This window comes from Saccopteryx bilineata, chromosome 4, assembly GCF_036850765.1.
Source record: "Saccopteryx bilineata isolate mSacBil1 chromosome 4, mSacBil1_pri_phased_curated, whole genome shotgun sequence".
Lineage (NCBI taxonomy): Eukaryota > Metazoa > Chordata > Mammalia > Chiroptera > Emballonuridae > Saccopteryx > Saccopteryx bilineata.
This window is the reverse complement of record NC_089493.1, coordinates 103,279,556-103,306,194: the sequence shown is the minus strand read 5'-3', so window position 1 is coordinate 103,306,194 and position 26,639 is coordinate 103,279,556. Positions and strand designations below refer to the sequence as shown.

The window sequence follows — 26,639 nt, the reverse complement described above, 5'->3', positions numbered from 1 at the left end:
ATTTTGGTCCCCCCCCCCCAGTTTTTTTTTTACACAGAGACAGAGAGAGAGTCAGAGAGAAGGATAGATAGGAACAGACAGGAATGAAGAGGTGAGAAGCATCAGTCATTAGTTTTTCGTTGCGTGTTGCAACACCTTAGTTGTTCATTCATTACTTTCTCATATGTGCCTTGACCGCGGGCCTTCAGCAGACCGAGTAATCCCTTGCTCGAGTCAGTGACCTTGGGTCCAAGCTGGTGAGCTTTTGCTCAAACCAGATGAGCCCGTGCTCAAGCTGGCGACCTTGGGGTCTCAAACCTGGGTCCTCCGCATCTCAGACCTACACTCTATCCACTGCACCACCGCTTGGTCAGGCTGGTCCTCCCTTTATGGTGGGACCCATCGGCTAAATTGTCATGCTGAGGTACCACCGCCTCTGCAGCGTAAGTTTTATTTTCTTCAATAGAAAATGAGAATTAAGCCTGACCTGTGGTGGCGCAGTGGATAAAGCGTCGACCTGGAAATGCTGAGGTCGCCGGTTCGAAACCCTGGGCTTGCCTGGTCAAGGCACATATGGGAGTTGATGCTTCCTGCTCCTGCCCCCTTCTCTCTCTCTCTCTCTCTCTCTCTCCCCCCCCCTTTCTCCTCTCTAAAATGAATAAATAAAAAAAAAATTAAAAAAAAAAAAGAAAATGAGAATTAAAAAAGTGTTGCTGGTTAATAAAACTGCTCGTGTTTAATCAGTGGCTGGTCAAACGTTGAATGCAAGAGAACTTCTAAAATCTTTGTGGTAAATTCCTGATGCTGTATCTCTTAAGTTAAAATCATCTAAGCAGATATCAAAGAGTAGAGTTACTTTAAAGTTCATATGGATATTTTTTAAAAGCTGTTAAAGATATGCACGCACACACTAAAAATTGGAGGAAAAATAATCTCACCAAACCATGGGGAGTAATATTTTGTGTTACTTTTAGCCTGTATACAAAGATGTGGAATGATGTACCTGATGTTATATAACTGAGATTTTAACTGAATTTAAATTATAGTCTTTAATAACTTTTAAAAAAATTTATTTAGAAAATTAATTTTTGTGTGTGTGTGTGTGACAGAGATAGAGAGAGACAGAGAGAGGACAGAGAGAGAGACAGACAGGAAGGGAGAGAGATGAGAAGCATCAATTCTTCATTGCAGCACCATAGTTGTTCATTGATTGCGTTCTCATATGTGCCTTGACTGGGGGACTACAGCAGAACGAGGGACTCCTTGTTCAAGCCAGTAACCTTGGGTTCAAGCCAGCAACCCTGGGCTTCAAGCCAGCAACCTTTGGGCGCAAGCCAGTGACCATGGGGTCATGTCTATGATCCCAAGCTCAAGCCAGAGATCCTGCACTCAAGCTGGTGAGCCAGTGCTCAAGCCAGATGAGCCCACGTTCAAGCTGGGGACCTCAGGGTTTCAAACCTGGGTCCTCCATGTTCCAGTCTGATGCTCTATCCACTGCACCACTGGGCCTGGTCATACTAGAAAATTAAATTTAACAGGGTGACATTGATCAATAAAAATAAAAGTACATAGGTTTCAGGTAAACATTTCTATAGCATTTGAACTGTTGATTATATTATATACGCATCACCCAAAGTCAAATCATTTTCTGTCACTTTATATTTGCCCTTTTTACACCTTTCCCCCAACCTTTCCCCACACTCCCTCCCCCATATCCTCCTCCCCCTGGCAACCACTTCACTTTTATCTATGTCTGCTCTACGAGTCTCAGTTTTACATCCCACCTATGTGTGAAATCATACGGTTCTTAGCTTTTTCTGATTTACTTATTTCACTCAATTCTGTATATATGTTCTCAAGGTCCCATCCATGTTGTCGTAAATGGCAATATGTCATCATTTCTTATGGTCGAGTAGTATTCGATTGTATATATATATGTACCCCATCTTCTTTATCCAGTCCTCTATGGAAGGACATTTTGGTTGTTTCCATGTCTTAGCCACTGTGAATAATGCTGCCATGATCAAGGGGGTACATGTGTCTTGACGTACCAGTGTTTTTGAGTTTTTGGGGTAAATGCCCAATAGAGGGATGCTGGATCATATGATAGTTCTATTCTTAACCCTTTGAGTAGTGAGTTTTTTGTTAACCCTTTGAGTGAGGAAGTACATGAACATTCATACTACTCAAAGGGTTAATTTTTTGAGGAACCACCATACTTTCTTCCATAATGGTTACACTAATTTTCATATCCACCAGCAGTGGATGAGGGTTCTTTTTTCTCCACAGCCTCTCCAACAGTTGTTATTACCTGTCTTATTGATAATAGCCAATCTAATAGGTGTGAGGTGGTATCTCATTGTAGTTTTGATTTGTATTTCTTGAATAGCTAGTGAAAATGAGCATTTTTTCATATATCTGTTGGCTACTTGGATGTCCTCTTGGGAGAAATGTCTGTTCAGGTCCTCTACCCATTTTTTAATTGGATTGCTTCTTGTTTGGGTAGAGAGCTCTGGGAGTTTTATATATATTTTGGATATTAACTCCTTATTGGAGCTGTTGTTGCCAAATATCATTTCCTATTTGGTTGGCTGCCTGTTTGTTTTGTTGTTAATTTCTTTTGCTATGCAGAAGCTTTTTAGTTTGATATAGTCCCATTCATTTATTGTTGCCTTTACTTCCCTTGCCTTTGGGGTCAAATTCATAAATTGTTTTCTACAGTCAAGGTCCATGAGTTTAGTACCTATGTTTTCTTCTATGTAATTTATTGTTTCAGATTTTATATTTAGGTCTTTGATCCATTTTGAATTAATTTTTGTGCAGGGGGACAATCTGTAGTCAGGTTTCATTATTTTGCATGTGGCTTTCCAGTTTTCCCAGCACTATTTATTGGTGAGGCTTTCTTTTCTCCCTTGTGTGTTTTTGGCTCCCTTGTCATAGATTATTTGTCCATATATATGTGGTTTTAATTTTGGGCTCTCAATTCTGTTCCATTGGTCTGTATGTTGTTTTTCTGCCAGTACCATACTGTTTTGATGATCGTGGCTCTGTAGTATAATTTGAAGTCAGGTAGTGTGATACTGCTGGCTTCCTTCTTTTTCCTCAGAATTGCTTTGCCTATTCGGGGTTTTTTTATGGTTCCATACAAACCTGGTGATTTTTTATTCTATTTCTTTAAAAAAAATGACATTAGATTTTTTAAAGGAGTTTTCCCTTCTTTTTCTTTCTTTCTTTTTTTTAAGATTTTATTAATTGATTTTAGAGAGGAGAGGGGAGAGAGAGAAGAGGGTAGGGGAGGAGCAGGAAGCCTCATCCTTTAGTAGTTGCTTCTCATATGTGCCTTGACTGGGCAAGCCCAGGGTTTGAAATGGTAACCTCAGTGTCCCAGGTCGGCGCTTTATCACTGTGTCACCACAGGTAAGAAGTAGTCTTTAATATTTTAAATATTGTTTAAAACATAGGGGATATTATTGATAACTCAAAAATTCTGCTTTGATAAAACTGTCTTATATAGGTTTATATAGCATGTGTTAGACTGTTCATAGAAGGGAAGGGGAGTGAAAGTTAATTAGTTTAATATGGTTGTAAGATACTGTTTCATGTACGTATATACTTTCATTTAATCTTCATAATATCTATATAATAAAGTAGATATTGTTTAGATATATCTTTGATTTACAAATGAGGAAACAGGACCAGAAAAGTTACATAGCTATTATGTTCTGTGTTTTACCCTGGTCTGTTAAACCCCAAATCAACATTTTTTCCCATAAAATACGAATTAAAGAATATCCCTGGCCTTCAGGAGCTCTTAATGCAAATAAGGAAATAAAGTGAAAATTTTATCAGGCTTTAAGAACATGAAAGTAGCACTTAATGATTTGAGGTGGTTAGGAATAATTTCACAGAGCAGTTGATGTTCTAGCCTAGTATTGAATAGGAATATTTTTAACAGGGTTTTAAGTTAATGCTTCTACTTTAAACTGTTTATAAGGGATATTTCTAGCAATGATGAAATTAGCATGTGAGCATTATTATAGAATTAAAAGCAATGTATGAAGTATTTCCTACTGTACATGTGACCCAGTATTGAATATGATATATTATTTTATAGTTTTACCTATTGTTTTATTACTATTTTGATGTTAAGAATTTAGTAATTTTAAGTATAACATGATTTCTTTTACTACAGATGTCCTCCTCGCACTTTCTTACCAGCCCTCTGCAAAATTTTTCTTGATGAAAGTGCTCCAGACAATGTGTTAGAGGTAACGGCTCGTGCCATAACATACTACCTGGATGTATCAGCAGAGTGCACCCGAAGAATTGTTGGGGTAGATGGAGCTATAAAAGCACTTTGTAATCGTTTGGTTGTGGTTGAACTTAACAACAGGACCAGCAGAGACTTAGCTGAGCAATGTGTAAAGGTAAGTCTTAATTATTTATTGGCCTATTTGAAAATCACTCTTTGGGGTTTTTTTTCTTTTTGTATTTTTACAAAGTGAAAAGCAGGGAGGCAGTCAGACTCCCGCATGTGCCTGACTGTGATCCACCCAGCATGCCTACTAAGGGGCGATGCTCTGCCCATCTGGGGCGTCCCTCTATTGTAGCCAGAGCCATTCTAGCTCCTGAGGCAGAGGCCATGGAGCCAACCTCAGCGCCCGGTCCAACTTTGCTCCAGTGGAACCCTGGCTGCGGGGGGGGGGGGGCAGAGGAAGGAGATGGGGAAGGGTGGAGAAGCAGATGGGCCCTTCTCCTGTGTGCCCTGAATGGGAATTGAACCCGGGACTTCCACACGCCAGGCTGATGCTCTACTGCTGAGCCAACCGGCCAGGGCCTGAAGATCTCCTTAAGTATAAAAAATGTATAATTCTTTCCATTACCAGTCTTATTTTATTGAGAGTGATTGAGAACAGTGGAAGCCACAGTCCTTGTGGCACCAGAAGAGATTCCATATGGGTTGGGAAAAGAAATACTACCTTTGAAGGAAAATTGGAGGTCACTGATAATGCTCTTTGCTGCCTCAGTGCTCCTCAGTTCTGGTAGGCACTAACACTTTAGAGAGAGATTGTCTCTATTCTCAGCCAAAGTGATTTTTGTGTGAAAATAGTAAAAACCACCAACACAGCAACTAACACAGACCGCTAGTATACTAAATACTTCATATGTATTAACTCATTTAGTAGGCTAAAACATTTTTTTGAGATAATTTTGGTTAATTACATCACATAAATTTCAGGTATACATCTTTATTTAATTTATTTAAGCTTAATGACAGTTTTGTATGTGGTAAGTGCCACTAATATCATATCATTTCTACTTTGACGTGAAAAAAAATTCAAGCATACCGAGATTAAGTGACTAGCTCGGAGTGATCCAAGTAGCTGCAGAGCCAAGATTTGAAGATTACGAATTTGAAGATTAGGAAATCTGGTTCTGAGGCGTGTCAATTTAGCTATTTTGCTATGTTCTTTTATTTATTTTCTTTTAGAAAAAGAGAGGGAGAGAGAGAGAGAGAGGAAGGGAGAGAAATAACAATTATCAATTCATAGTTGTGGCACTTTAGCTGTTCATTGATTGCTTCTCATATGTGCCTTGAGAGGGGGAGGGGTACAGCAGATCGAGGGACACCTTGCTCAAAACAGCGACCTTGGGCTTAAGCCAGTGACCTTGGGCTTCAAGCCAGTGACTATAGGGTCATGTCTATGAATCTGTGCTCCAGCTGGTAAACCCGTGCTCAAGCCGGATGAGCCTGCACTCTAGCCAGGACCTCTGGGTTTCTAACCTGGGTCCTCTGCGCCCCAGGTTGACGCTCTATCCACTGCACCACCACCTGGTCAGGCTATTTTGCTATATTCTTTCAGAATTAGTTGTTTTTCTTTATTCTTGGTGGGGTTAATTATAAACTGTATGTGACTCTAAAAGTATCCTTACTGGGTCATTAGTTTATTGGAACTACTTGTGAACACATTTAGATTTTACATGATTCTCTTATGATTCCTGTTTTTTGTATGATTCTTGCTGTTTTGGGTCACTAATTTGTAAACTTTCTATCTCAGGATTCCTTTACAGGTCTTACTGAGGACACCTGCCGAGCCTTTGTTATATAGGTTTATCTTTTTATTTACCATATTAGATATTAAAACTGATAAATTAAAAATATTTATCTGAAAATAAACTCATAATATATGCATTAAATTTTTAATAAAAATTACCATGTCCAAAACTAATGAAAAAGTAGTGAGAACAGTAGTATTGTAAAGTATTTTGCAAGTCTCTTTAAAAATGTCTGACTTAATCAAAGACAGCCAAATCCTCATACTTGCTTCGGCATTTATTTGATTACTGTATCACACTTCACATAGCTTCTGGAAAATTCTATACTCCTTAGAGAATGAGAATGAAAAAGACAGTTATATTATTAATTATATAAAATTTATTATTTTATATAATTATATAAAATCAATTATATTATTATTATGAAAAAATTTTGACTTAAACGATCCCTAAAAATGTCTTCCTCACACTTTGAGAGCCGCTGTTTGTAGTTGTTATTATCTGGACTTTCTGCCTCTATATCTGTAGATTTATTTCTGTCTCTAGACTCAGAGGAAGAAATATTAATTTTCTTGTTCAGAGCTTTTGTTCCCCTCTTATACTCTTGATCACATTACTTCATATTTCTTCCAGTGCTGGGATTTTATTCTCCTGCTTATTCATTGACCTGTATTTTCTTTTGTAGTTTATTCCCTTCTGTTTGTCAGTGCTGGTACTGCGTTAGTTAAACCTTCATCCTCTGTTGAATGTTAATGCTTAAAGTTTTACATTTGCGTCTAAAGTCTCCTCATACTCCCATTTCCCACAGTTATTAACAAAATTTGATCATATTATTTCCCTGCTTAAAACATTTTTCTTGCCCTGGCTGGTTGGCTCAGTGGTAAAACGTTGGCCTGGAAGTCCTGAGTTTGATACCCAGCCAGGGCACACAGAAGAAATGCCCATCTACTTCTCTACCATTCCCTCTCTCCTTTCTCTTTATCTCTCCCTTCCCCTCCTGCAGCCAGGGCTCCATTGGAGCAAAGTTGGCCCAGGCACTGAGGATGGCTCCATGGCCTCCACCTCAGGCACAGGAATGGCCCCAGTTGTAACAGAGCAACACCCCAGATGGGCAGAGCATTGCCCCCTAGTGAGCATGCTGGGTGGATCTTGGTTGGATGCATGTGGGGTCTGTTTCTCTGCTTTCCCGCATCTCACTTCAGAAAAATAGAAAATTTAAAAAGAAACAAAAAAAGGCCTGACCTGTGGTGGCTCAGTGGATAAAGCGTCGACCTGGAATGCTGAGGTTGCCCGTTCAAAACCCTGGGCTTACTCGGTCAAGGCACATATGGGAGTTGATACTTCTTGCTCTTCCCCCCTTGTGTCTCCCTTCTCTCTCTCTCTCTCTCTCTCTCTCTCTCTCTCTCTCTCTCTCTCTTTCTCTCTCTCTCCCTCCCTCCCTCCCTCCCTCCCCCTCCCTCTCTCCTCCCCTCCTCTCTTAAATGAATAAATAAAATCTTAAAAAAAATAAAAATAAAAGAAACAAAAACATTTTTCTTGCTTTCAGGATAAAGTCTAAATTTTTGGTATGATGTATGAACCCTTTTAACTCTAGTTCTATCAGAAACCTTAAACATTAACATAATTTAGAAATAAAAGTTGATTTTTAATGTTTTGATGTTCAGAGTAAGAGTGAGGATGATCATTACTGAAAAAAACTTTTTGTGTGAGAGAGAGATAAGAAGAAAGAGAGATGAGAAGCATCAACTTGTAGTTGGGTCACTTTAGTTGTTCAGTGATTGCTTCTCACATGTGTTTGACTGGGGGGGGGTAGTGTTCAAGCCTAGCCAGTCAGGCCTTTTTTTTTTTTAATGATTTTATCTATTGATTTTAGAGAGCGGAGAGAAAGAAAGAGAAGGGGGGGGGGGTGGATTGGGAAACATCAACTCATAGTAGTTGCTTGTTATATATCCCTTGACCAGGTAAGCCGGGTTTTGTTTGAACCAGTGATCTCAGCATTCCAGGTCAATGCTTTATGACCAGATCGGGCGCATTCAGGGTGGTATGGTCGTAGACTCCAGGTCAGTGCTTTATGACCAGATCGGGCGCATTCAGGGTGGTATGGTCGTAGACTCCAGGTCAGTGCTTTATGACCAGATCGGGCGCATTCAGGGTGGTATGGTCGTAGACTCCAGGTCAGTGCTTTATGACCAGATCGGGCGCATTCAGGGTGGTATGGTCGTAGACTCCAGGTCAGTGCTTTATGACCAGATCGGGCGCATTCAGGGTGGTATGGTCGTAGACTCCAGGTCAGTGCTTTATCCACTGTGTCACCACAGGTCAGGCAGAAAACTTTTTTTTAATGTTTAGAATCTTTACAAACTTTAGCTAAATTACTTGTAGTTTTTTTGTTTTTTTTTACTATTTTAATTGATTTGACAGAGGAAGGGGAAAGAGTGAGATGAGAGAGAGAGAGATAGGAAGGGGGAGAGAGGGTGAAAAGCATCAACTCAGAGTTGCTTTCACTTTAGTTGTGCATTGATTGCTTCTCATATGTGCCTTGGTCAGATCTGTGCCAATGTCCCCTTGCTCAAGCCAGCAACCTTGGGTTTTTATGCTAGTGACCTTTGGGCTAAAGCTGGCAAGCTTTGGGATTGTGTGGATGATCCCTCACTCAAGCCAGCGACTCTGCGCTGAGGAGCCTACGCTCAGAGCGAGTAACCTTGGGGTTTCAAACTAGCAACCTCAGTGTCTTGGGTCAATGCTTTATCAGCTGTGCCACCACTGGTCAGGCAAATTGCTGTTTTTTTTAGCATGCCATGTATGTTTCAGCATCTAACCCTACACTTTCCAATATGGTAGTCATATGAGTATTGAACACTTCAGCCAGACCAGGCAGTGGCGCAGTGGATAGAGCATCGGACTGGGATGCGGAGGACCCAAGTTCGAGACCCCGAGGTCGCCAGCTTGAGCGCAGGCTCATCTGGCTTGAGCAAAAAGCTTACCAGCTTGGACCCAAGATCGCTGGCCCTAGCAAGGGGTTATGCAGTCTGCTGAAGGCCCACGGTCAAGGCACATATGAGAAAGCAATCATATGTGAACAACTAAGGTGTTGCAACGAAAAACTGATGATTGATGCTTTTCATCTCTCTCCGTTCCTGTATGTCTGTCCCTATCTATTCCTCTCTCTGACTCTCTCTCTCTGTCTCTGTCAAAACAAAACAAAACACTTTAAATGTGGCTACATCAAATTAAGATGTGTTGTAAGTATAAAATGTACATCTAGTTTTGAAGATTTAATACATAAGAGAATGTAAAATGTATTATAGTTTTTATATTATATGTTGAAATTATGCATGGATATATTGGACTAAATAAAAATACAATTAATTTCTTTTGATTTTCTTGACTTTTTAAAATGTGGCTACTGATGTGGAGGGCGCTATGTTTTCTGTGATTCTAGAAAATTAAAATTGAACTTACTATAGTTTTTTTTTAAACTTTATTCATTTTAGCGGGGGGAGCAGGAAGCATCTACTCCCACATATGCCTTGACCAGGCAAGCCCAAGGTTTTGAAACGGAGACCTCAGCGTTCTAGGTTGACACTATGCACCACGCCACCACAGGTCAGGTGTACTGTATTCTTTTGTTAATTTTGTTTTACTATTACAGGTGCTAGAACTGATATGCACTCGTGAGTCAGGAGCAGTCTTTGAGGCTGGTGGTTTGAATTGTGTGCTTACCTTCATTCGTGACAGTGGACACCTGGTTCATAAAGATACCTTGCACTCTGCCATGGCTGTGGTATCAAGACTCTGTGGCAAAATGGAACCTCAAGATTCTTCTTTAGAAATTTGTGTGGAATCTCTGTCTAGTTTATTAAAGCATGAAGACCATCAGGTAAGTAAATTACTGTTGTGTATACTGCTCACAAAAATTAGGGGATATTTCAAAAACGAGTATGAAGTGATAAATATCCCCTAATTTTTGTGAGCAGTATATTTTCATTTCAAAAGTGATTTTATAGTGTCCTCTATTTGTAACTGTGGTACACTGTAGAGGTTCTGTCATCTTCTCTCTCACTTTATGTCTCTATGTGGTAATCATTTTTTGTTTGGCAGTGAAACAAAATAAAATAAAAGTGATATGCTACTTACCATAGAACTCACTTTCCATACTCTAAATTACTATTTCTGTGTTTTAGGTTTTTTTTTTTTAAGATTTTTATTGATTTACAGGGAGAAGAGGGGGGAGAGTGAGAAGTATGAAGTCATAGTTACTTCACTTTAGTTATTCATTGATTGCTTGTTGTATGTGCCTTGACACCGGGTAAGTCCAGGATTTTTTTTTTTTTTTTTTTTTTTTTTTTTACAGAGATAGAGTCAGCGAGAGGGATAGACAGGGACAGAGAGATGAGAAGCATCAATCATTAGTTTTTCGTTGCGACATCTTAGTTGTTCATTGATTGCTTTCTCATACGTGCCTTGACTGCGGGCCTTCAGCAGACCAAGTAATCCCTTGCTCGAGCCAGCGACCTTGGGCTCAAGTTGGTGAGCTTTGCTCAAACCAGATGAGCCCTCCCTCAAGCTGGCAACCTTGGGGTCTCGAACTTGGGTCTTCCACATCCCAGTCCGACGCTCTATCCACTGTGCCACTGCCCAGTCAGGCAAGCCCAGGATTTTGAATCTGCAACTTCAGTGGTCCAGGTCAGTGCTTTATCCCAGGGGTCGGGAACCTTTTTGGCTGAGAGAGCCATAAACGCCACATATTTTAAAATATAATTCTGTGAGAGCCATACACCGACTCGTGTATGTTATGCATTATCCAATAAAAATTTGGTGGTGTCCCGGAGGACAGCTGTGATTGGCTCCAGCCATCTGCATCCACGAACATGCGCAGTAGGAAATGAATGGATTGTAATACATGAGAATGTTTTATATTTTTAATGTTTATATATATATATATATATATATATATATATATATATATTTTTTTTTTTTTTTCCCCCCTGAAGCTGGAAACGGGAGAGACAGTCAGACAGACTCCCGCATGCGCCTGACCGGGATCCACCCAGCACGCCCACCAGGGGCGAAGCTCTGCCCACCAGGGGGCGATGCTCTGCCCCTCTGGGGCGTCACTCTGCCGAGACCAGAGCCACTCTAGCACCTGGGGCAGAGGCCAAGGAGCCATCCCCAGTGCCCGGGCCATCTTTGCTCCAATGGAGCCTTGGCTGCGGGAGGGGAAGAGAGAGACAGAGAGGAAGGAGGGGGGCGTGCAGAAGCAAATGGGCGCTTCTCCTATGTGCCCTGGCCGGGAATCAAACCCGGGTCCCCCGCACGCCAGGCCGACGCTCCACCGCTGAGTCAACCGGCCAGGGCCACGTTATTATATTTTTATTAAAGATTTATCTGCAAGCCAGATGCAGCCATCAAAAGAGCCACAGCTGGCTCACGAGCCGTAGGTTCCCGACCCCTGCTTTATCCACTGTGCATCACAAATCAGGAATGTTTCTGTTTTTTATATTACTGTTGACAGTTTTTTTTTATTCATTATTGGAAGTGGGCTTTATAAATCTGAATGAGTCATGCTTGACCAGGCAGTGGCACAGTGGATAGAGTGTCAGCCTGGGACGCAGAGGACACAGGTTTGAAACCCTGAGGTCGCCAGCTTGAGCTTGGGTTCGTCTGGCTTGAGTGTGGGCTCATTAACTTGAACGCAGGGTCACTGGATTAGGATGGGATCATGGACATGACCCCATGATCAATGGCCTGAGCCCACAGGTTGTTGGCTTGATCCAGGGGTCATGGGCTTGGCTAGAGCCTCCTGGTCGAGGCACGTGTGAGAAAGCAATCAGTGAACAACTAAGGTGCTGCAGTGAAGAATTGATGCTTCTCATCTCTCTCCTTTCCTGCCTGTCTGTCCCTGTCTGTCCTCCATGTCTCTCTGTGTCTCTGTCTCTCTCACTAAAATAAATAAATAAATAAATAAATAAATCTAAATAAGTCTTTCTTTTGAAACTTTTTTTTTTATGTGGCAGAGACAGAGAGAGTCAGAGAGGGACAGACAGACAGGAAGGGAGAGAGATGAGAAACATCAATTCTTCATTGTGGTTCCTTAGTTGTTCATTGATTGATTTCTCATACGAGCCTTGACCGGAGGCTACAGTAGACCAAGTGACCCCTTGCTTGAGCCAGCAACCTTGGGTCCAAGCTGGTGAGCCTTGCTCAAACCAGATGAACCCCTGCTCAAGCTGGCGACCTTGGGGTCTCGAACCTGGGTTCTCTACATCTCAGTCCAATGCTTTATCCACTGTGCCAGCGCCTGGTCAGGCTTGATTCTTTATATAAGAACATAGATAAACTCAACTGAGGCTAATACTCAATGATTATTGCAGCTATTAAAAGATATGCTTAGGAAGATTTTTTGGGCGGGGGATCGAGAGAGGGAGAGAGAGAGAGATTGAAAGGGAGGGAGAGAGAGAAGCATTAACTTGTAGTTGTAGCACTTTAGTTGTTCATTGAATGGTTTCTCATATGTGCCGTGACTAGGGAGCTCCAGCCAAGCCATTGACCCCTTGCTCAAGCCAGTCATCATGGGGTACTGTCTTTGATGCCACGTTCAACCTGGATGAGCTCATGCTAAAGCTGGCAACTTTGGGGTTTTGAGTCTGGGTCCTCAGCTTCCTAGGTTGATACTTCAACCACTAAGAACCACCTGGTCAGGCAAAAAATAAACAAGATTTATTTGGAAATGTGTTCTTGCTTTGTGAGATGCTATACCTCAAGATAACAGTGCTTGACATAAAACAAATGCTAATTCTCATTCTTTTTCCTTTGAAATTTTTTTTTTTTACAGAGACAGAGTCAGAGAAAGGGATAGACAAGGACAGTCAGACAGGAATGGAGAGATGAGAAGCATCAATCATTAGTTTTTTGTTTTTGCATTGCGACACCTTAGTTCATTGATTGCTTTCTCATATGTGCCTTGACTGCGGGCCTTCGGCAGACCGAGTAACTCCTTGCTCGAGCCAGTGACCTTGGATCAAAGCTGATGAGCTTTTGCTCAAACCAGATGAGCCTGCGCTCAAACTGGTGACCTCGGGGTCTCGAACCTGGGTCCTCGGCATCCCAGTCTGATGCTCTATCCATTGCGCCACCGCCTGCTCAGGCTGAAAGTTTTTAATGTATTGAAAAATTGAGCTCACAGAGGAGTAGGGCTAGTACGAAGTGTTGAAGAAAAGAAGGGATAAGTGAAAGGTTGCTCACAGCGAATTGCCTGAACAAGACTGGAGGTGGGAATGACAGGGTGGGTGGGTTATTGTCTGGAACCACTGCTCATTGAGAGTCTGGGCAAGATCTATGGAAAAGACCTACTTTGTTAGCACCCATTTTGGGTATCAGAATGGCATCCACCCTTATCAGCCGATCCTATGAATTCAAGAGCAACAACAATAATGAAAATGAAGTAATTTTCTTTTTTTCCACCTAATTTTGAAAAAAAATTTTACTTAATCATTTTAGAGAGGGGAGAGAGAGAGAAGGAGAGAGTGGGCAAGGGGGGAGGTGCAGGAAGCATTAACTCCCATATGTTCCTTGATCAGGCAAGCCCAGAGTTTCGAACCGGCAATATCTGCATTCTAGGTCAATGCTTTTATCCACTGCACCACCTCAGGTCAGGCGGAAAATGAAGTAATTTTCAATATTAAGCAGAAAGTACACTATGTTAGTATTTTTTTTTTAAATATTTTATTTATTGATTTTTAGAGAGAGAGGAGTGAGAGAGAAAGAGAGAGACAGAGAGAAGGGGAGGAGCAGGAAGCATCAACTCCCATATGCGCCTTGACCAGGCAAGCTCAAGGTTTCGAACCAGCAACCTCAGTGTTCCAGGTGTTGATGCTTTATCCCACTGTGCCACCACAGGTCAGGCCACTATGTTAGCATTTTTAAAAAATAAAAGTGATATGGGTCCTGGCCGGTTGGCTCAGTGATAGAGCGTCAGCCTGGCGTGCAGAAGTCCCGGGTTCGATTCCCGGCCAGGGCACACAGGAGAAGCGCCCATCTGCTTCTCCACCCCTCCCCCTCTCCTTCCTCTCTGTCTCTCTCTTCCCCTCCCGCAGCCAAGGCTCCATTGGAGCAAAGATGGCCCGGGCACTGGGGATGGCTCCTTGACCTCTGCCCCAGGCGCTAGAGTGGCTCTGGTCGAAAGAGAGCAACGCCCCGGAGGCGCAGAGCATTGCCCCCTGGTGGGCAGAGCATCGCCCCTGGTGGGTGTGCCGGGTGGATCCTGGTCGGGCGCATGCAGGAGTCTGTCTGACTGTCTCTCCCCGTTTCCAGCTTCGGAAAAATACAAAAAAATAAATAAAAGAAATAAAAGTGATATGCATTTATTTTTAAAATTGAAATGTTTTAGAAATATTAAATTTGTGTGTGTGTGTGTGTGTGTGTGTGTGTCAGAGAGAGGGACTGATAGGGATAGACAGACAAAGGGAGAGAGATGAGGAGCATCAGTTCTTCATTGTGGCACCTTAGTTGTTGATTGATTGCTTTCTCATATGTGCCTTGACTGGGGGGCTCCAGCAGAGCGAGGAACCCCTTGCTCAAGCCAGCGAGCGACCTTGGGCTCACGCCAGTGACCAGAGGGCCTTGTCTATGATCCCATGGTCAAGCCAGTAACCCTGTGCTCAAGCTGGTGAGCCCTTGCTCAAGCCGACGACTTCTGGGTTTTGAACTCGAGTCATCCGCATCCCAGTCCGATGCTCTGTCCCCTGTGCCACCGCTTGGTCTGGCTGGAAATATAAAAATTTTATTTTATTTTATTTTATTTTTTTGTACTTTTCTGAAGCTAGAAACGGGGAGAGACAGTCAGACTCCCGCATGCGCCCGACCGGGATCCACCGCACGCCCACCAGGGGGCGACGCTCTGCCCCTCTGGGGCGTCGCTCTATTGCGACCAGAGCCACTCTAGCGCCTGGGGCAGAGGTCAAGGAGCCATCCCCAGTGCCCGGGCCATCTTTGCTCCAATGGAGCCTTGGCTGCGGGAGGGGAAGAGAGAGACAGAGAGGAAGGAGAGGGGGAGGGGTGGAGAAGCAGATGGGCGCTTCTTCTGTGTGTCCTGGCCGGGAATCAAACCCGGGACTTCTGCACGCCAGGCTGACGCTCTACTGCTGAGCCAACTGGCCAGGGCGAAATATAAAAATTTTAAAACTACATTTGTACTCATAATTTGTTAACTCAGCACAAATTTGTTGACTTAACAATTGTTCTCACTGAGATAGAAAAACGCAGTATTTAAATCTTATATGTATAAACTTTTGTTGATGCCTGACCTGTGGTGGCACAGTGGAATAAAGCTTCGACCTGGAACACTGAGGTCGCCGGTTTGAAACCTTGGGCTTGCATGGTCAAGGCACATATGGGAGTTGATGCTTCCTGCTCCTCCCCCTTCTCTCTCTATCTCTTTCTCTCTCCTCTCTCTCTAAAAATCAATACATAAAATATAAAAAAAAACAACTTTTGTCGAATTAGCATATTTGAGAAAATAAAACTTGACTTTTGATGCTTTTTAAATATTCACATATAGCCTTGACTGGGTAGCTCAGTAAGCTAAAGCATCATCCTGATACACCAGTGTTGTGAGTTTGATCCCTGGTTAGGGCACATACGGGAATCAGGCAATGAGTGCATAATTGGAACAGTAAATGGATGTTTCTCTTTTTCTTTCTCAATAAATAAAAAAATCAAATGTTGACTTTTACTTTATATTCATAGATTATCTTGGCCAAGTTATATATAATAATAGTTAATATGGATCTTCTATTGTTCATCCAGGTTCTTTACATAAGTCATATCATTAAGCTTAGTGAATTATAGGTACCATAATTCCCATTTTACAGATGTGCTAACTCAGGCCTTGAGTGGTTAAGTAACATCCTCAGGTCATACATTTAGAATGTGGAGCCAGGATTAAAGTTTAAACAGATTGTAAACTTTTTTTTTATTTTGTTTTTATTCATTTTTGGAGAGGAGAGGGAGAGACAGGGAGAGAGAGAGAAGAGAGACAGAGAGAGAAGGGGGGGAGGAGCTGGAAGCATCAACTCTCATATGTGCCTTGACCAGGCAAGCCCAGGGTTTCGAACCGGCAACCTCAGCATTTCCAGGTCGACACTTTATCCACCGCGCCACCACAGGTCAGGCCAGATTGTAAACTTTAATCTCTTTGCTACATCTATCTTTCTTACAGTGTCAGTATTGAAATAAGCAGAAGTAAGCTTTTTTATTAAAAGAAATTTTTGTTGTTTTGGTATGTTTACTGCATTTTATTTATTGATTTTCGAGAGACGAAGCAGAAGGGAGGTAGAGAGCGAGAGAGAAAGAGAAACATTTTTTGACTGAGCAAACTGGCCAGGGTTAGCCCTTTTTATGTAGGTGGATTTTATCCATATCCATATTTTTTATGTCATTAGGTTTCAGATGGAGCTCTGCGATGTTTTGCATCACTAGCTGACCGATTTACCCGCCGTGGTGTTGACCCAGCTCCATTAGCCAAGCATGGATTAACTGAGGAGCTGTTATCTCGAATGGCAGCTGCTGGCGGTACCATATCGGGGCCATCATCAGCTTGCAAACCAGGTCGCAGTACTACAGGTGCACCCTCCACAGCTGCAGATTCCAAATTGAGTAACCAGGTGTCAACAATTGTAAGTCTACTCTCAACACTTTGCAGAGGCTCTCCAGTAGTAACACATGTAAGAATGCTTTTGAATCTTTGACTTTTAATATTTTAGAAAAAGTGTATTTGTATAATGTTATTTTATTAAATTCTACCCCCCCTCCATTCTCTTTCTAGGATCTCCTGAGGTCAGAGCTTCCTGATTCAATTGAAAGTGCATTGCAGGGTGATGAAAGATGTGTGCTTGATACCATGCGTTTGGTTGACCTTCTCTTGGTGCTATTATTTGAAGGACGAAAGGCTTTGCCAAAGTCTAGTGCTGGATCTACAGGCAGAATCCCAGGACTCCGGAGATTGGATAGTTCTGGAGAGCGCTCACATCGGCAGCTTATAGACTGTATTCGAAGTAAAGATACTGATGCCCTTATAGATGCAATTGACACAGGAGGTTGGAAAATATTTTTTTTTAATGTAAAAAGAAAACTACGATAAGGAATTATATAGCTATTATCTAGTTTCTGGATTTTGGACAGTATTTTTAGCAATTATGCCAGATAACAAAATGGCCAGCCCCTTCCATAAACTCCCTTCTCCTCATGTATATCGTTTTCAGCTGGGGCATGTTAAGATTTGAGTAACTGCTGGCTGAATGAGTAAATGAAGCTTACCTATTTTATCGCTAGAACAAGACCATGCCAATTCTAAGGTGAATTGCAGATTGAATTTAGGGCTGTTGTATTCTAAGTTAAAGGAATTGACACAAAGTAGTTGTTGTAATATATGGTACATTTTCTTAGATTGCTTCATGAGGTGAAGAAAAAAATATAATTTGGTAGAAGATGCTTCTGGATCATCAGACTTGTCTTTGTGTTCTTTTCATTGTAGATGGGGATGTCTTTTCTATAGTTGTGGCATAAAGCAGTTAGTACTCTGTTGAGTTGTGTTATACATTTAGTTTTTGCCTTTCTTGTTTTATTTTTAAGCGTTAAATTCTTGTGAATCTTCAGTGGGTTTAAAAATTTTAGAGTACTTTTTCATAGCAGAATTTTGTTTGCTTATTATTCACTATTTTATAGTGGACCTAAATGTTAAAATTGGCTCTGTATTTAGAGTTATCAATGCTGGTCTTTAAATGGCTCCCATTCTCCCATTTAGAAACGTTCAATATTATTTTGTTGACTTTTGAAAAAAAATTTTTTTTCCTTCAAACTTTTAGCCTTTGAAGTAAATTTTATGGATGATGTGGGTCAGACTCTATTAAACTGGGCCTCTGCTTTTGGAACGCAGGAAATGGTAAGCTAATAAATAAAAGCTTGTGCTTTAAATTAAAGGTAGATATATTAAAAAGGCAATTTTATGATTTTTCATCATTTTACAGGTAGAATTTCTTTGTGAAAGAGGTGCTGATGTTAATAGAGGTCAACGATCATCATCATTGCATTATGCTGCATGTTTTGGAAGACCTCAAGTAGCAAAGGTAAAGTACAGCTTTTTAAATTATTAATTTAATAATTGACATTTACATGGTTCCAGACTTGGAATGATATAAAAACTTTTATTCTGCTAAGTCATGCTTTCATGCTATCTTCATTTACTCTATTTCCCCTTGCCCACTATAGGTAAGCATGATTTTTTAATTTTAATTTTGTTTTTGAGAGAAAGACAGAGAGACAGAGAAAGAGAGATAAGAAGGGAGGGTAAGGAGAAGCATCAACTCATAGTTGAGGCACCTTAGTTGATCATTGATTGCTTCTCTTATATGCCTTTACTGGGGATGGGGTAGGGGGGTTTCCAGCCAAGCCAGTGATTCCACTTGATCAAGCCAATGACCCCATGCTAAAGTTGGATGAGCCTGTGCTCAAGCCGGCAGCCTCAGGCTTTCAAACCGTGGACCTCAGCCTCTTGGGTTAATGCTGTATCTATGGGCCAACATTGGTCAGGCTCTTTTTAACATTTTTTAATACAGATATAAGCAAAAGTAAATAACGTGTGCTTTATTACCTTTTCTTTTTCTTTTTTAAAAAAATTGTTGATTGATTTTAAAGAGAGAGGAAAGGGGAGAGAGACAGACAGGAACATCAGTCTGTTCCTTAACTGGGGATAGAACCAGCAATTTCTGCACTTTGGGGTGATGCTAACCAGTCCAGCTATCTAGCCAGTGCACCTCCTTTTCTTATAAAAAATGTAACATATATACACTGATATATACTTTGCCTTTTTTCCTTAATAATATGGATTGAAGATCTTTTATGTATGTAGTTGTAAAGCTTTTTTACATCTGTGTACTTACCCTGTGTGGATGTGCTGCAAATTTATTCAGCTAGTCACTTATTGCTAAACACTTGATTGTTTCCAGTTTTTTACTCTTAGCAATGAATAACTGTACAGGCATGCCTCGGAGATATTGCAATAAAGCACACCTACAGTATGTCTGTAAAGTCATGGTGCACTTTTGACTGGTCACAGGAAAGCAACAAAAGACGATAGAAATGTGAAATCTGCACCAAATAAAAGGAAAACCCTCCCAGTTTCTGTAGGATGATGTGGCAGCATGCGCGCATGTGCAGATAATGACATAACACCGTGTATACAGCGGAGCAGCCCACGGCCATGCCATTCGAGATGTGGATGGTACAGAGGAATGTTCAGTGTGTTCTGTGGCTCGCTAAATTTGAATCCGTGACCAAAGTGCAACGTGAATATTGGTGCATTTATAATGAGGTGCCACCACATAGGAATAACATTACTCGGTGGGATAAGCAGTTGAAGGAAACCGGCAGTTTGGTGGAGAAACCTCGTTCTGGTAGGCCATCAGTCAGTGACGAGTCTGTGGAGGCTATACGGGATAGCTACCTAAAGGAGCCGTAAAAAATCTGTACATGAGCTCACATCGAACTGCACTGAATAGGTATGAAACTGGGAGAGTTTTCCTTTTATTTGGTGCAGATTTCACATTTCTATCGTCTTTTGTTGCTTCCCTGTGACCAGTCAAAAGTGCACCATGACTTTACGGACACACTGTATTACAACAAAATGAATCAATTCTTTTGCTGATGGAAAGTCTTGCCTTCCATTTGTAAAAAATGCAGTATTTGTGCAGCAAAATAAAGCAAAGTGCAATAAAAGGAGGTATTCCTGTACATTTTCATGTTGTTTCTACTTAATAATAAATCAAATATTTTGTTTGCAGAAGAATCATGCTATTGTTGACTTTTAGTTTGCCAAGATAATTTGGACAGTTCTTTATACAATTAGGAGAAACTGAAGTTCAGAGAGTGGTCAAACGGTGAGGTTTGAACCAAATGTATTATCTGGGTCTCTAGAATCTTTTTATTGTGAAGTAGCTTGGCATAGTGCAATGTTAGTCAGCTTTGAAGTCAGGCACACCTGGATTCAAGTCTTAGCTTATTAACAAAAAAGGCTGTGTGTAGCCCTGGGAAAGTTTCTTAAGTTTGACTTGCAATTTTATCAATAAAATGAGTATACACTGCTCACAAAAATTAGGGGATCAGGGAACGTACAGATACTCCAGTACTTTTCAGCATTTTGTATAGTGCATTTTCACCAATGAAATAAAAGTTGGTTTTGCATCTAATTTGCATAATGAAACAACTTTCTTTGACTTGCGTTTACTTTTCTTATGTTTTTGTTTAATAAAAAAATCAAATGCTTCTTTTTGTCACTTCATATTCATTTTGAAATATCCCCTAATTTTTGTGAGCAGTATATATTCCTAGCATGATTATTTTAATAATTAGAAAAAAACCCATGCAAAGCACTTAATATAGTAGTTGGCACATCGTAGATGCTCAAATAGTAGCTGCTTGTGTCATTTTTTTTTTTCAGTGACAGAGAGTCAGAGAGAGGGACAGACAGGAACGGAGAGAGATGAAAAGTATCAATCATCAGTTTTTCGTTGCAACACCTTAGTTGTTCATTGATTGCTTTCTCATGTGTGCCTTGACCTGGGGCATTCAGCAGACCGAGTAACCTCTTGCTCAAGCCAGCAACCTTGGGTCCAAGCTGGTGAGCTTTGCTCAAACCAGATGAGCCTGCGCTCAAGCTGGTGACCTCGGGGTCTCGAATCTGGGTCTTCCGTATCCCAGTCTGACACTCTATCCACTGCACCACCGCCTGGTCAGGCTCATTTTTAGAAAATTTTTTATGTCAGTTTAGCTTTCTTAGCTTGGAAAGGTGGTCTCTTCAAGCTCAATTTCTGTTCGTTTGAATTAGTTTTTAGGGAGAATGTGGCTTCTAAGGGTGATAAAAATTTTAATGAGCCATTTTCTTTTGACCCGTACTGTTTTGTAATTTTAAGTGGCTGAGTGGGAGAGAAGAAGCCAAATGAATTATATCTAATCCTAACCTATATTGAATATATGTCAGCCCACAGTGAGCTACATAGCTGCTGTTACTACTAGTGGACTTACTAGCTACTTTAATTCTGTGGCAACCAGCATTTACCATTTTAATTTTTGCAGGTTCTTTTGTTTGTAATTGATTCTAAGATAAACCTCTATTATTCTTCCCCCTCCCTCATACACATTTTAGCATCTCTTAAATAGGAAAATGTCTTGTAATTGCTGTTGGACAGATGAAAATTACAGCATAGTTATAATTTCCTGTTTATGCAACAAAAATTGTGAAGTGGATTTCAGTAACTTCAATGAAGAGTACTCTCAGAGTGCTATATCATTAATTCTTTTTATCACACAGATGACAGCATTTTGTGTAGAAACACAAATATTGGTGATTCTGAATCACAGAGTAATTATGAATAATTGTGCTTATAATGTGAAGTTACAGAAACTATTTTATTTGTATTTTCCAATTTATTGTTCAAGTAATATGTAAAAATATCTAAATTTAAAAAAATTCTGTTGGCCCTGCCTGGTTGGCTCAGTGGATAGAGTTGTCTACCCAGCCTGTGGTCATCCTAGGTTTGGTCCCTGGTCAGGGCACACATGAAAATGAACCATCTGCTTCTCTTCCCCTTCCTCTCCCCCTTCTCTCTCTCTCTTCTTCTCTCACAGCCAGTGACTCAATTTGTTCGAGTATTGGCCCCATCCCTGAGGATAACTCGGTTGGTTGATCTGAGCATTGGCCTCAGGTGCTGAGGATAGCTCAGTTGATTCAAGCATCTGTCTCAGATGAGGGTTCCCAGGTGGATTCTGGTTGGGGCTCATGCAGGTGTCTGACTCCCCTCTTCTCACTAAAAAAAAAAAAAAAAAAAAAAATTCTGTTGTTTGACCAAGTGGTGGCGCAGTGGATAGAGTGTTGGACTGAGACACGGAGGACCCAGGTCTGAAACCCCGAGGTCACTGGCTTGAGCATGGGCTTATCCGGCTTTAGCATGGGCTCACCAGCTTGAGTGTGGGGTCATAGACGTGACCCCATGGTCACTAGCTTCAGCCCAAAGGTCACTGGCTTGAAGCCCAAGGTTGCTGGCTTGAGCAAGAGGTCACTTGCTCTGCTGTAGCCCTCCGGTCAAGGCACATATGAGAAATCAATCAGTGAACAACTAAGGTGCCGCAACGAAGAATTGATGCTTCTCATCTCTCTCCCTTCCTGTCTGTCTGTCCCTATCTGTTCCTGTTTCTGACTCTGTCAAAAAAATAAAATTTCTGTCAATAAATTAAAAAAAAAGTTTAAAGCAAAAAAAAGCATTGTTGCTAAGTTTAATTGGCAGTGTTTTTTCTTTCTTAGTGGTACATAATATATTGAATGAACTGTGGCAACTTAGATGTAATGAAATCCGGAAGTATTGTGATTTAAATCAGCAGTTTGAAATTTTTAGCCAGTACTGCGCTTATTTGTCAGATCTACCTATTTATTACATCATTAAAAAAGTTAAAAACTAAGGCTGATAGAAAAAGTGTGGGATGTGTTCTCTGTTCAAAAGAGCTTACTGCTAGGGCAAGAGTCCATTAAAAATTAGTGAAAAAAAATAAATTAGTGAACAGTGTGATTGGTTTGTGTGTGTGTGTGTGTGTGTGTGTGTGTATGTATATATACTGACATATATATATATATATTTTTTTTTACAGAGACAGAGAGAGGGATAGACAGGGACAGACAGACAGGAATGGAGAGAGATGAGAAGCATCGATTATTAGTTTTTCGTTGCGACACCTTAGTTGTTCATTGATTGCTTTCTCATATGTGCCTTGACCATGGGGCTACAGCAGACTGAGTAACCCCCTTGCTTGAGCCAGTGACCTTGGGTCCAAGCTGGTGAGCTTTGCTCAAACCAGATGAAGCCTGCGCTCAAGCTGGCAACCTTGGGGTCTCAAGCCTGGTTCCTCCACATTCCAGTCCGATGCTCTATCCACTGTGCCACCACCTGGTTAGGCGCGATTGGTATTTAAGACCTAAATTTTGAGGTGTATTGTAGAAGAATTTATTTAATTTGGTTTAATTGGCAATATGTAGGAAATCATGAAGATGATTACCACATCACAAATTGAATCATAGTAGCTCAGAAATTGGGAGGGAGCAGTTTGATAGGGAAGATGACAGGTTAAGACATGAATATACTTAATTTGAGTGGTTAATAGCCAAGTGAAATTAATTTATAATTTTTTCAAGTTATAAATAGACAGTGTTTATGGTGATGTATGGAAAGACAGAGATCTGAATTGATATCTGCTTGATTAAGTCATTCTGTATTTGTAATCTAAAGTATATTGGTGCAGCCCTGGCTGGATAGCTTGGTTGGTTATTCCAGATATGCAGAAGTTGCTTGTTTGATCCCCAGTTAGGGCACATACAGGAACAGATTGATGTTTCTGTCTATCTCACTCACCCTTCCTCTCTTTCTAAAATCAATAAAATAGGTTTTAGAAATTTATTTAAAAATATGAAGTATATGGGTATAGGCCCTGGTTGGGTGACTCAGTAGATAGAGCATTGTTCCAGTGTGCAAGGTTTTGTGATCATATGAGAAACAACTAGTGAATCTACAGCTAAAGTGGAATGAGTCAGTGCTTCTCTCCCTCTCCCCTTCTCCCTCTCCCCTTCTCCCTTCCTCCCTCTCCCCCTCTCCCCTTCTCCCTTTCTCCCTCTCCCTTCTCCCTTTCTTCCCCTTCTCTCTCTCCCCTTCTCCCTTTCTCCCCCCTTCTCCCTTTCTTCCTCTCCCCTTCTCCCTCTCCCCTTCTCCCTCTCCCCTTCTCCCCCTCCCCTTCTCCCCTTCTCCCCCTCCCCTTCTCCCCTTCTCCCTCTCCCCTTCTCCCTTTCTCCCTCTCCCCTTCTCCCTCTCCCCTTCTCCCTCTCCCCTTCTCCCTCTCCCCTTCTCCCTCTCCCCTTCTCCCTCTCCCTTTCTCCCCTTCTCCCTCTCCCCTTCTCCCCTTCTCCCTCTCCTCCCTCTCCCCCCTCTCCCCTTCTCCCTCTCCCTTTCTCCCCTTCTCCCTCTCCCCTTCTCCCTTCCTCCCTCTCCCCCTCTCCCCTTCTCCCTTTCTCCCTCTCCCTTCTCCCTTTCTCCCCCTTCTCTCTCTCCCTTTCTCCCTTTCTCCCCCTTCTCTCCCCTTCTCCCTTTCTTCCTCTCCCCTTCTCCCTCTCCCCTTCTCCCCTTCTCCCTCTCCCCTTCTCCCCTTCTCCTTCTCCCCTTCTCCTTCTCCCCTTCTCCCTTTCTCCCTCTCCCCTTCTCCCTCTCCCCTTCTCCCTCTCCCTTTCTCCCCTTCTCCCTCTCCCCTTCTCCCCTTCTCCCTCTCCCCCTCTCCCTCTCCCTTTCTCCCCTTCTCCCTCTCCCCTTCTCCCCTTCTCCCTCTCCCCTTCTCCCTCCCCTTCTCCCCTTCTCTCTCTCCCTTTCTCCCCTTCTCCCTCTCCCCTTCTTCCCTTCTCCCTCTCCCCTTCTCCCCTTCTCCCTCTCCCCTTCTCCCCTTCTTCCTCTCCCCTTCTCCCTCTCCTTCTTCCCCTCCCTTTCTCCCTCTCCCCTTCTCCCTCTCCCCTTCTCCCCTTCTTCCTCTCCCCTTCTCCCCTTCTCCCCTTCTCCCTCTCCCCTTCTCCCCTTCTCCCTCTCCCCTTCTCCCCTTCTCCCCTTCTCCCTCTCCCCTTCTCCCCTTCTTCCTCTCCCCTTCTCCCTCTCCCCTTCTTCCCCTCCCTTTCTCCCTCTCCCCTTCTCCCTCTCCCCTTCTCCCTCTCCCCTTCTCCCCTTCTTCCTCTCCCCTTCTCCCCTTCTCCCTCTCCCCTTCTTCCCCTCCCCTTCTCCCTCTCCCCTTCTCCCTCTCCCCTTCTCCCCTTCTCCCTCTCCCCTTCTCCCCTTCTCCCTCTCCCCTTCTCCCCTTCTCCCTCTCCCCTTCTCCCTCTCCCTTTCTCCCCTTTCTCCTCCCTTCTCCTTTTCTCCCTTTCCCTTTTCCCTTTCTCCCCTTCTCCCTCTCCCCTTCTCCCCTTCTCCCTCTCCCCTTCTCCCCTTCTCCCCTTCTCCCTCTCCCCTTCTCCCCTTCTTCCTCTCCCCTTCTCCCTCTCCCCTTCTTCCCCTCCCTTTCTCCCTCTCCCCTTCTCCCTCTCCCCTTCTCCCTCTCCTTCTTCCCCTCCCTTTCTCCCTCTCCCCTTCTCCCTCTCCCCTTCTCCCCTTCTTCCTCTCCCCTTCTCCCCTTCTCCCCTTCTCCCTCTCCCCTTCTCCCCTTCTCCCTCTCCCCTTCTCCCCTTCTCCCCTTCTCCCTCTCCCCTTCTCCCCTTCTTCCTCTCCCCTTCTCCCTCTCCCCTTCTTCCCCTCCCTTTCTCCCTCTCCCCTTCTCCCTCTCCCCTTCTCCCTCTCCCCTTCTCCCCTTCTTCCTCTCCCCTTCTCCCCTTCTCCCTCTCCCCTTCTTCCCCTCCCCTTCTCCCTCTCCCCTTCTCCCTCTCCCCTTCTCCCCTTCTCCCTCTCCCCTTCTCCCCTTCTCCCTCTCCCCTTCTCCCTCTCCCTTTCTCCCCTTTCTCCTCCCTTCTCCTTTTCTCCCTTTCCCTTTTCCCTTTCTCCCCTTCTCCCTCTCCCCTTCTCCCTCTCCCCTTCTCCCCTTCACCCTCTCCCCTTCTCCCTTTCTCCCTCTCCCCTTCTTCCCCTCCCTTTCTCCCTTTCTCCCTCTCCTCCTCTCCCCTTTTCTCTTTCTTCCTCTTCCATTCTCCCTCTCTTCTCTCCCTCTTCTCTCCCTTGCCTTCTCCCTTTTTACTTCTCTCCCTCTCTCTTCTCCAACCACTGGAAAAATTAAAAATATATATAAAAAATAAAGTGTATGGGTGCAATCTAATGATTACAGAGTTGGATAGTAAAGCAATAAAGTGTTAATTGTTATCTTCAAATTAAATGCCCTTTTTTTTAGACTCTATTACGGCACGGTGCGAATCCAGATCTGAGAGATGAAGATGGGAAAACTCCGTTAGATAAAGCTCGGGAAAGGGGCCATAGTGAAGTGGTGGTTATTCTTCAGTCTCCAGGTGAGTGGTAAAATCTTTTAAGCCATCTACTGTTACTTTCAGCTTTACTTTCCATAAAAGTAGCTTTTTGTAGACATGTTTACATTATGTAAATAAACTATTTCTATGAAGTCAAATAATTCCATATATAAATCCTTATATTTGATAAAGCTTTGACAGTGTACATTCCTGTGTTCTTTGAGACTATGGCTGTATGATTTCAGAGAGACCAAATCAAAAGTTTAAGGGGGTGTGAATGTGATAAAGAGTTGGGTATTGTGTAGATGAACTTCTTTGACTAAATTTTTAAGTTTTCACAAAGTAGATGAACATAGAGCCTCTGTGAAATAAGTTTTAGGATTATGTGAAATATCTAAAATTAATCTCCTTAAGTTGTGGTTTAGCTCATTGGAGGTATTAATGTTTTTTAGTATTCTTAAAAGCACCTTTGATAGATATATCATCTTAATTTCAATTTAATTGTTGTAACAGGGATGATTATAGTTTGGAGTTGGGTTCCATTTTAATATTTTTTCATTGAAAAGAAATTTTTCAAAAAATTGAT

The 26,639-nt window shown here is 42.3% G+C and overlaps 1 protein-coding gene across 3 annotated transcripts in view; it reads left to right on the top strand.

Moving 5' to 3' along the window:
* The window catches only part of HECTD1 (HECT domain E3 ubiquitin protein ligase 1), a 107,917-nt gene that overhangs the window by 19,082 nt on the left and 62,196 nt on the right, over positions 1–26,639 (top strand). For all 3 annotated transcript variants that reach the window (XM_066277662.1, XM_066277664.1, XM_066277663.1), the window contains exons 3-9: positions 4,172–4,406; positions 9,689–9,916; positions 16,479–16,760; positions 16,862–17,132; positions 17,901–17,977; positions 18,063–18,161; positions 25,981–26,095. In XM_066277662.1, the coding sequence (XP_066133759.1) occupies positions 4,172–4,406; positions 9,689–9,916; positions 16,479–16,760; positions 16,862–17,132; positions 17,901–17,977; positions 18,063–18,161; positions 25,981–26,095 (1,307 nt within the window). The remainder of the gene's footprint in view (positions 1–4,171; positions 4,407–9,688; positions 9,917–16,478; positions 16,761–16,861; positions 17,133–17,900; positions 17,978–18,062; positions 18,162–25,980; positions 26,096–26,639) is intronic.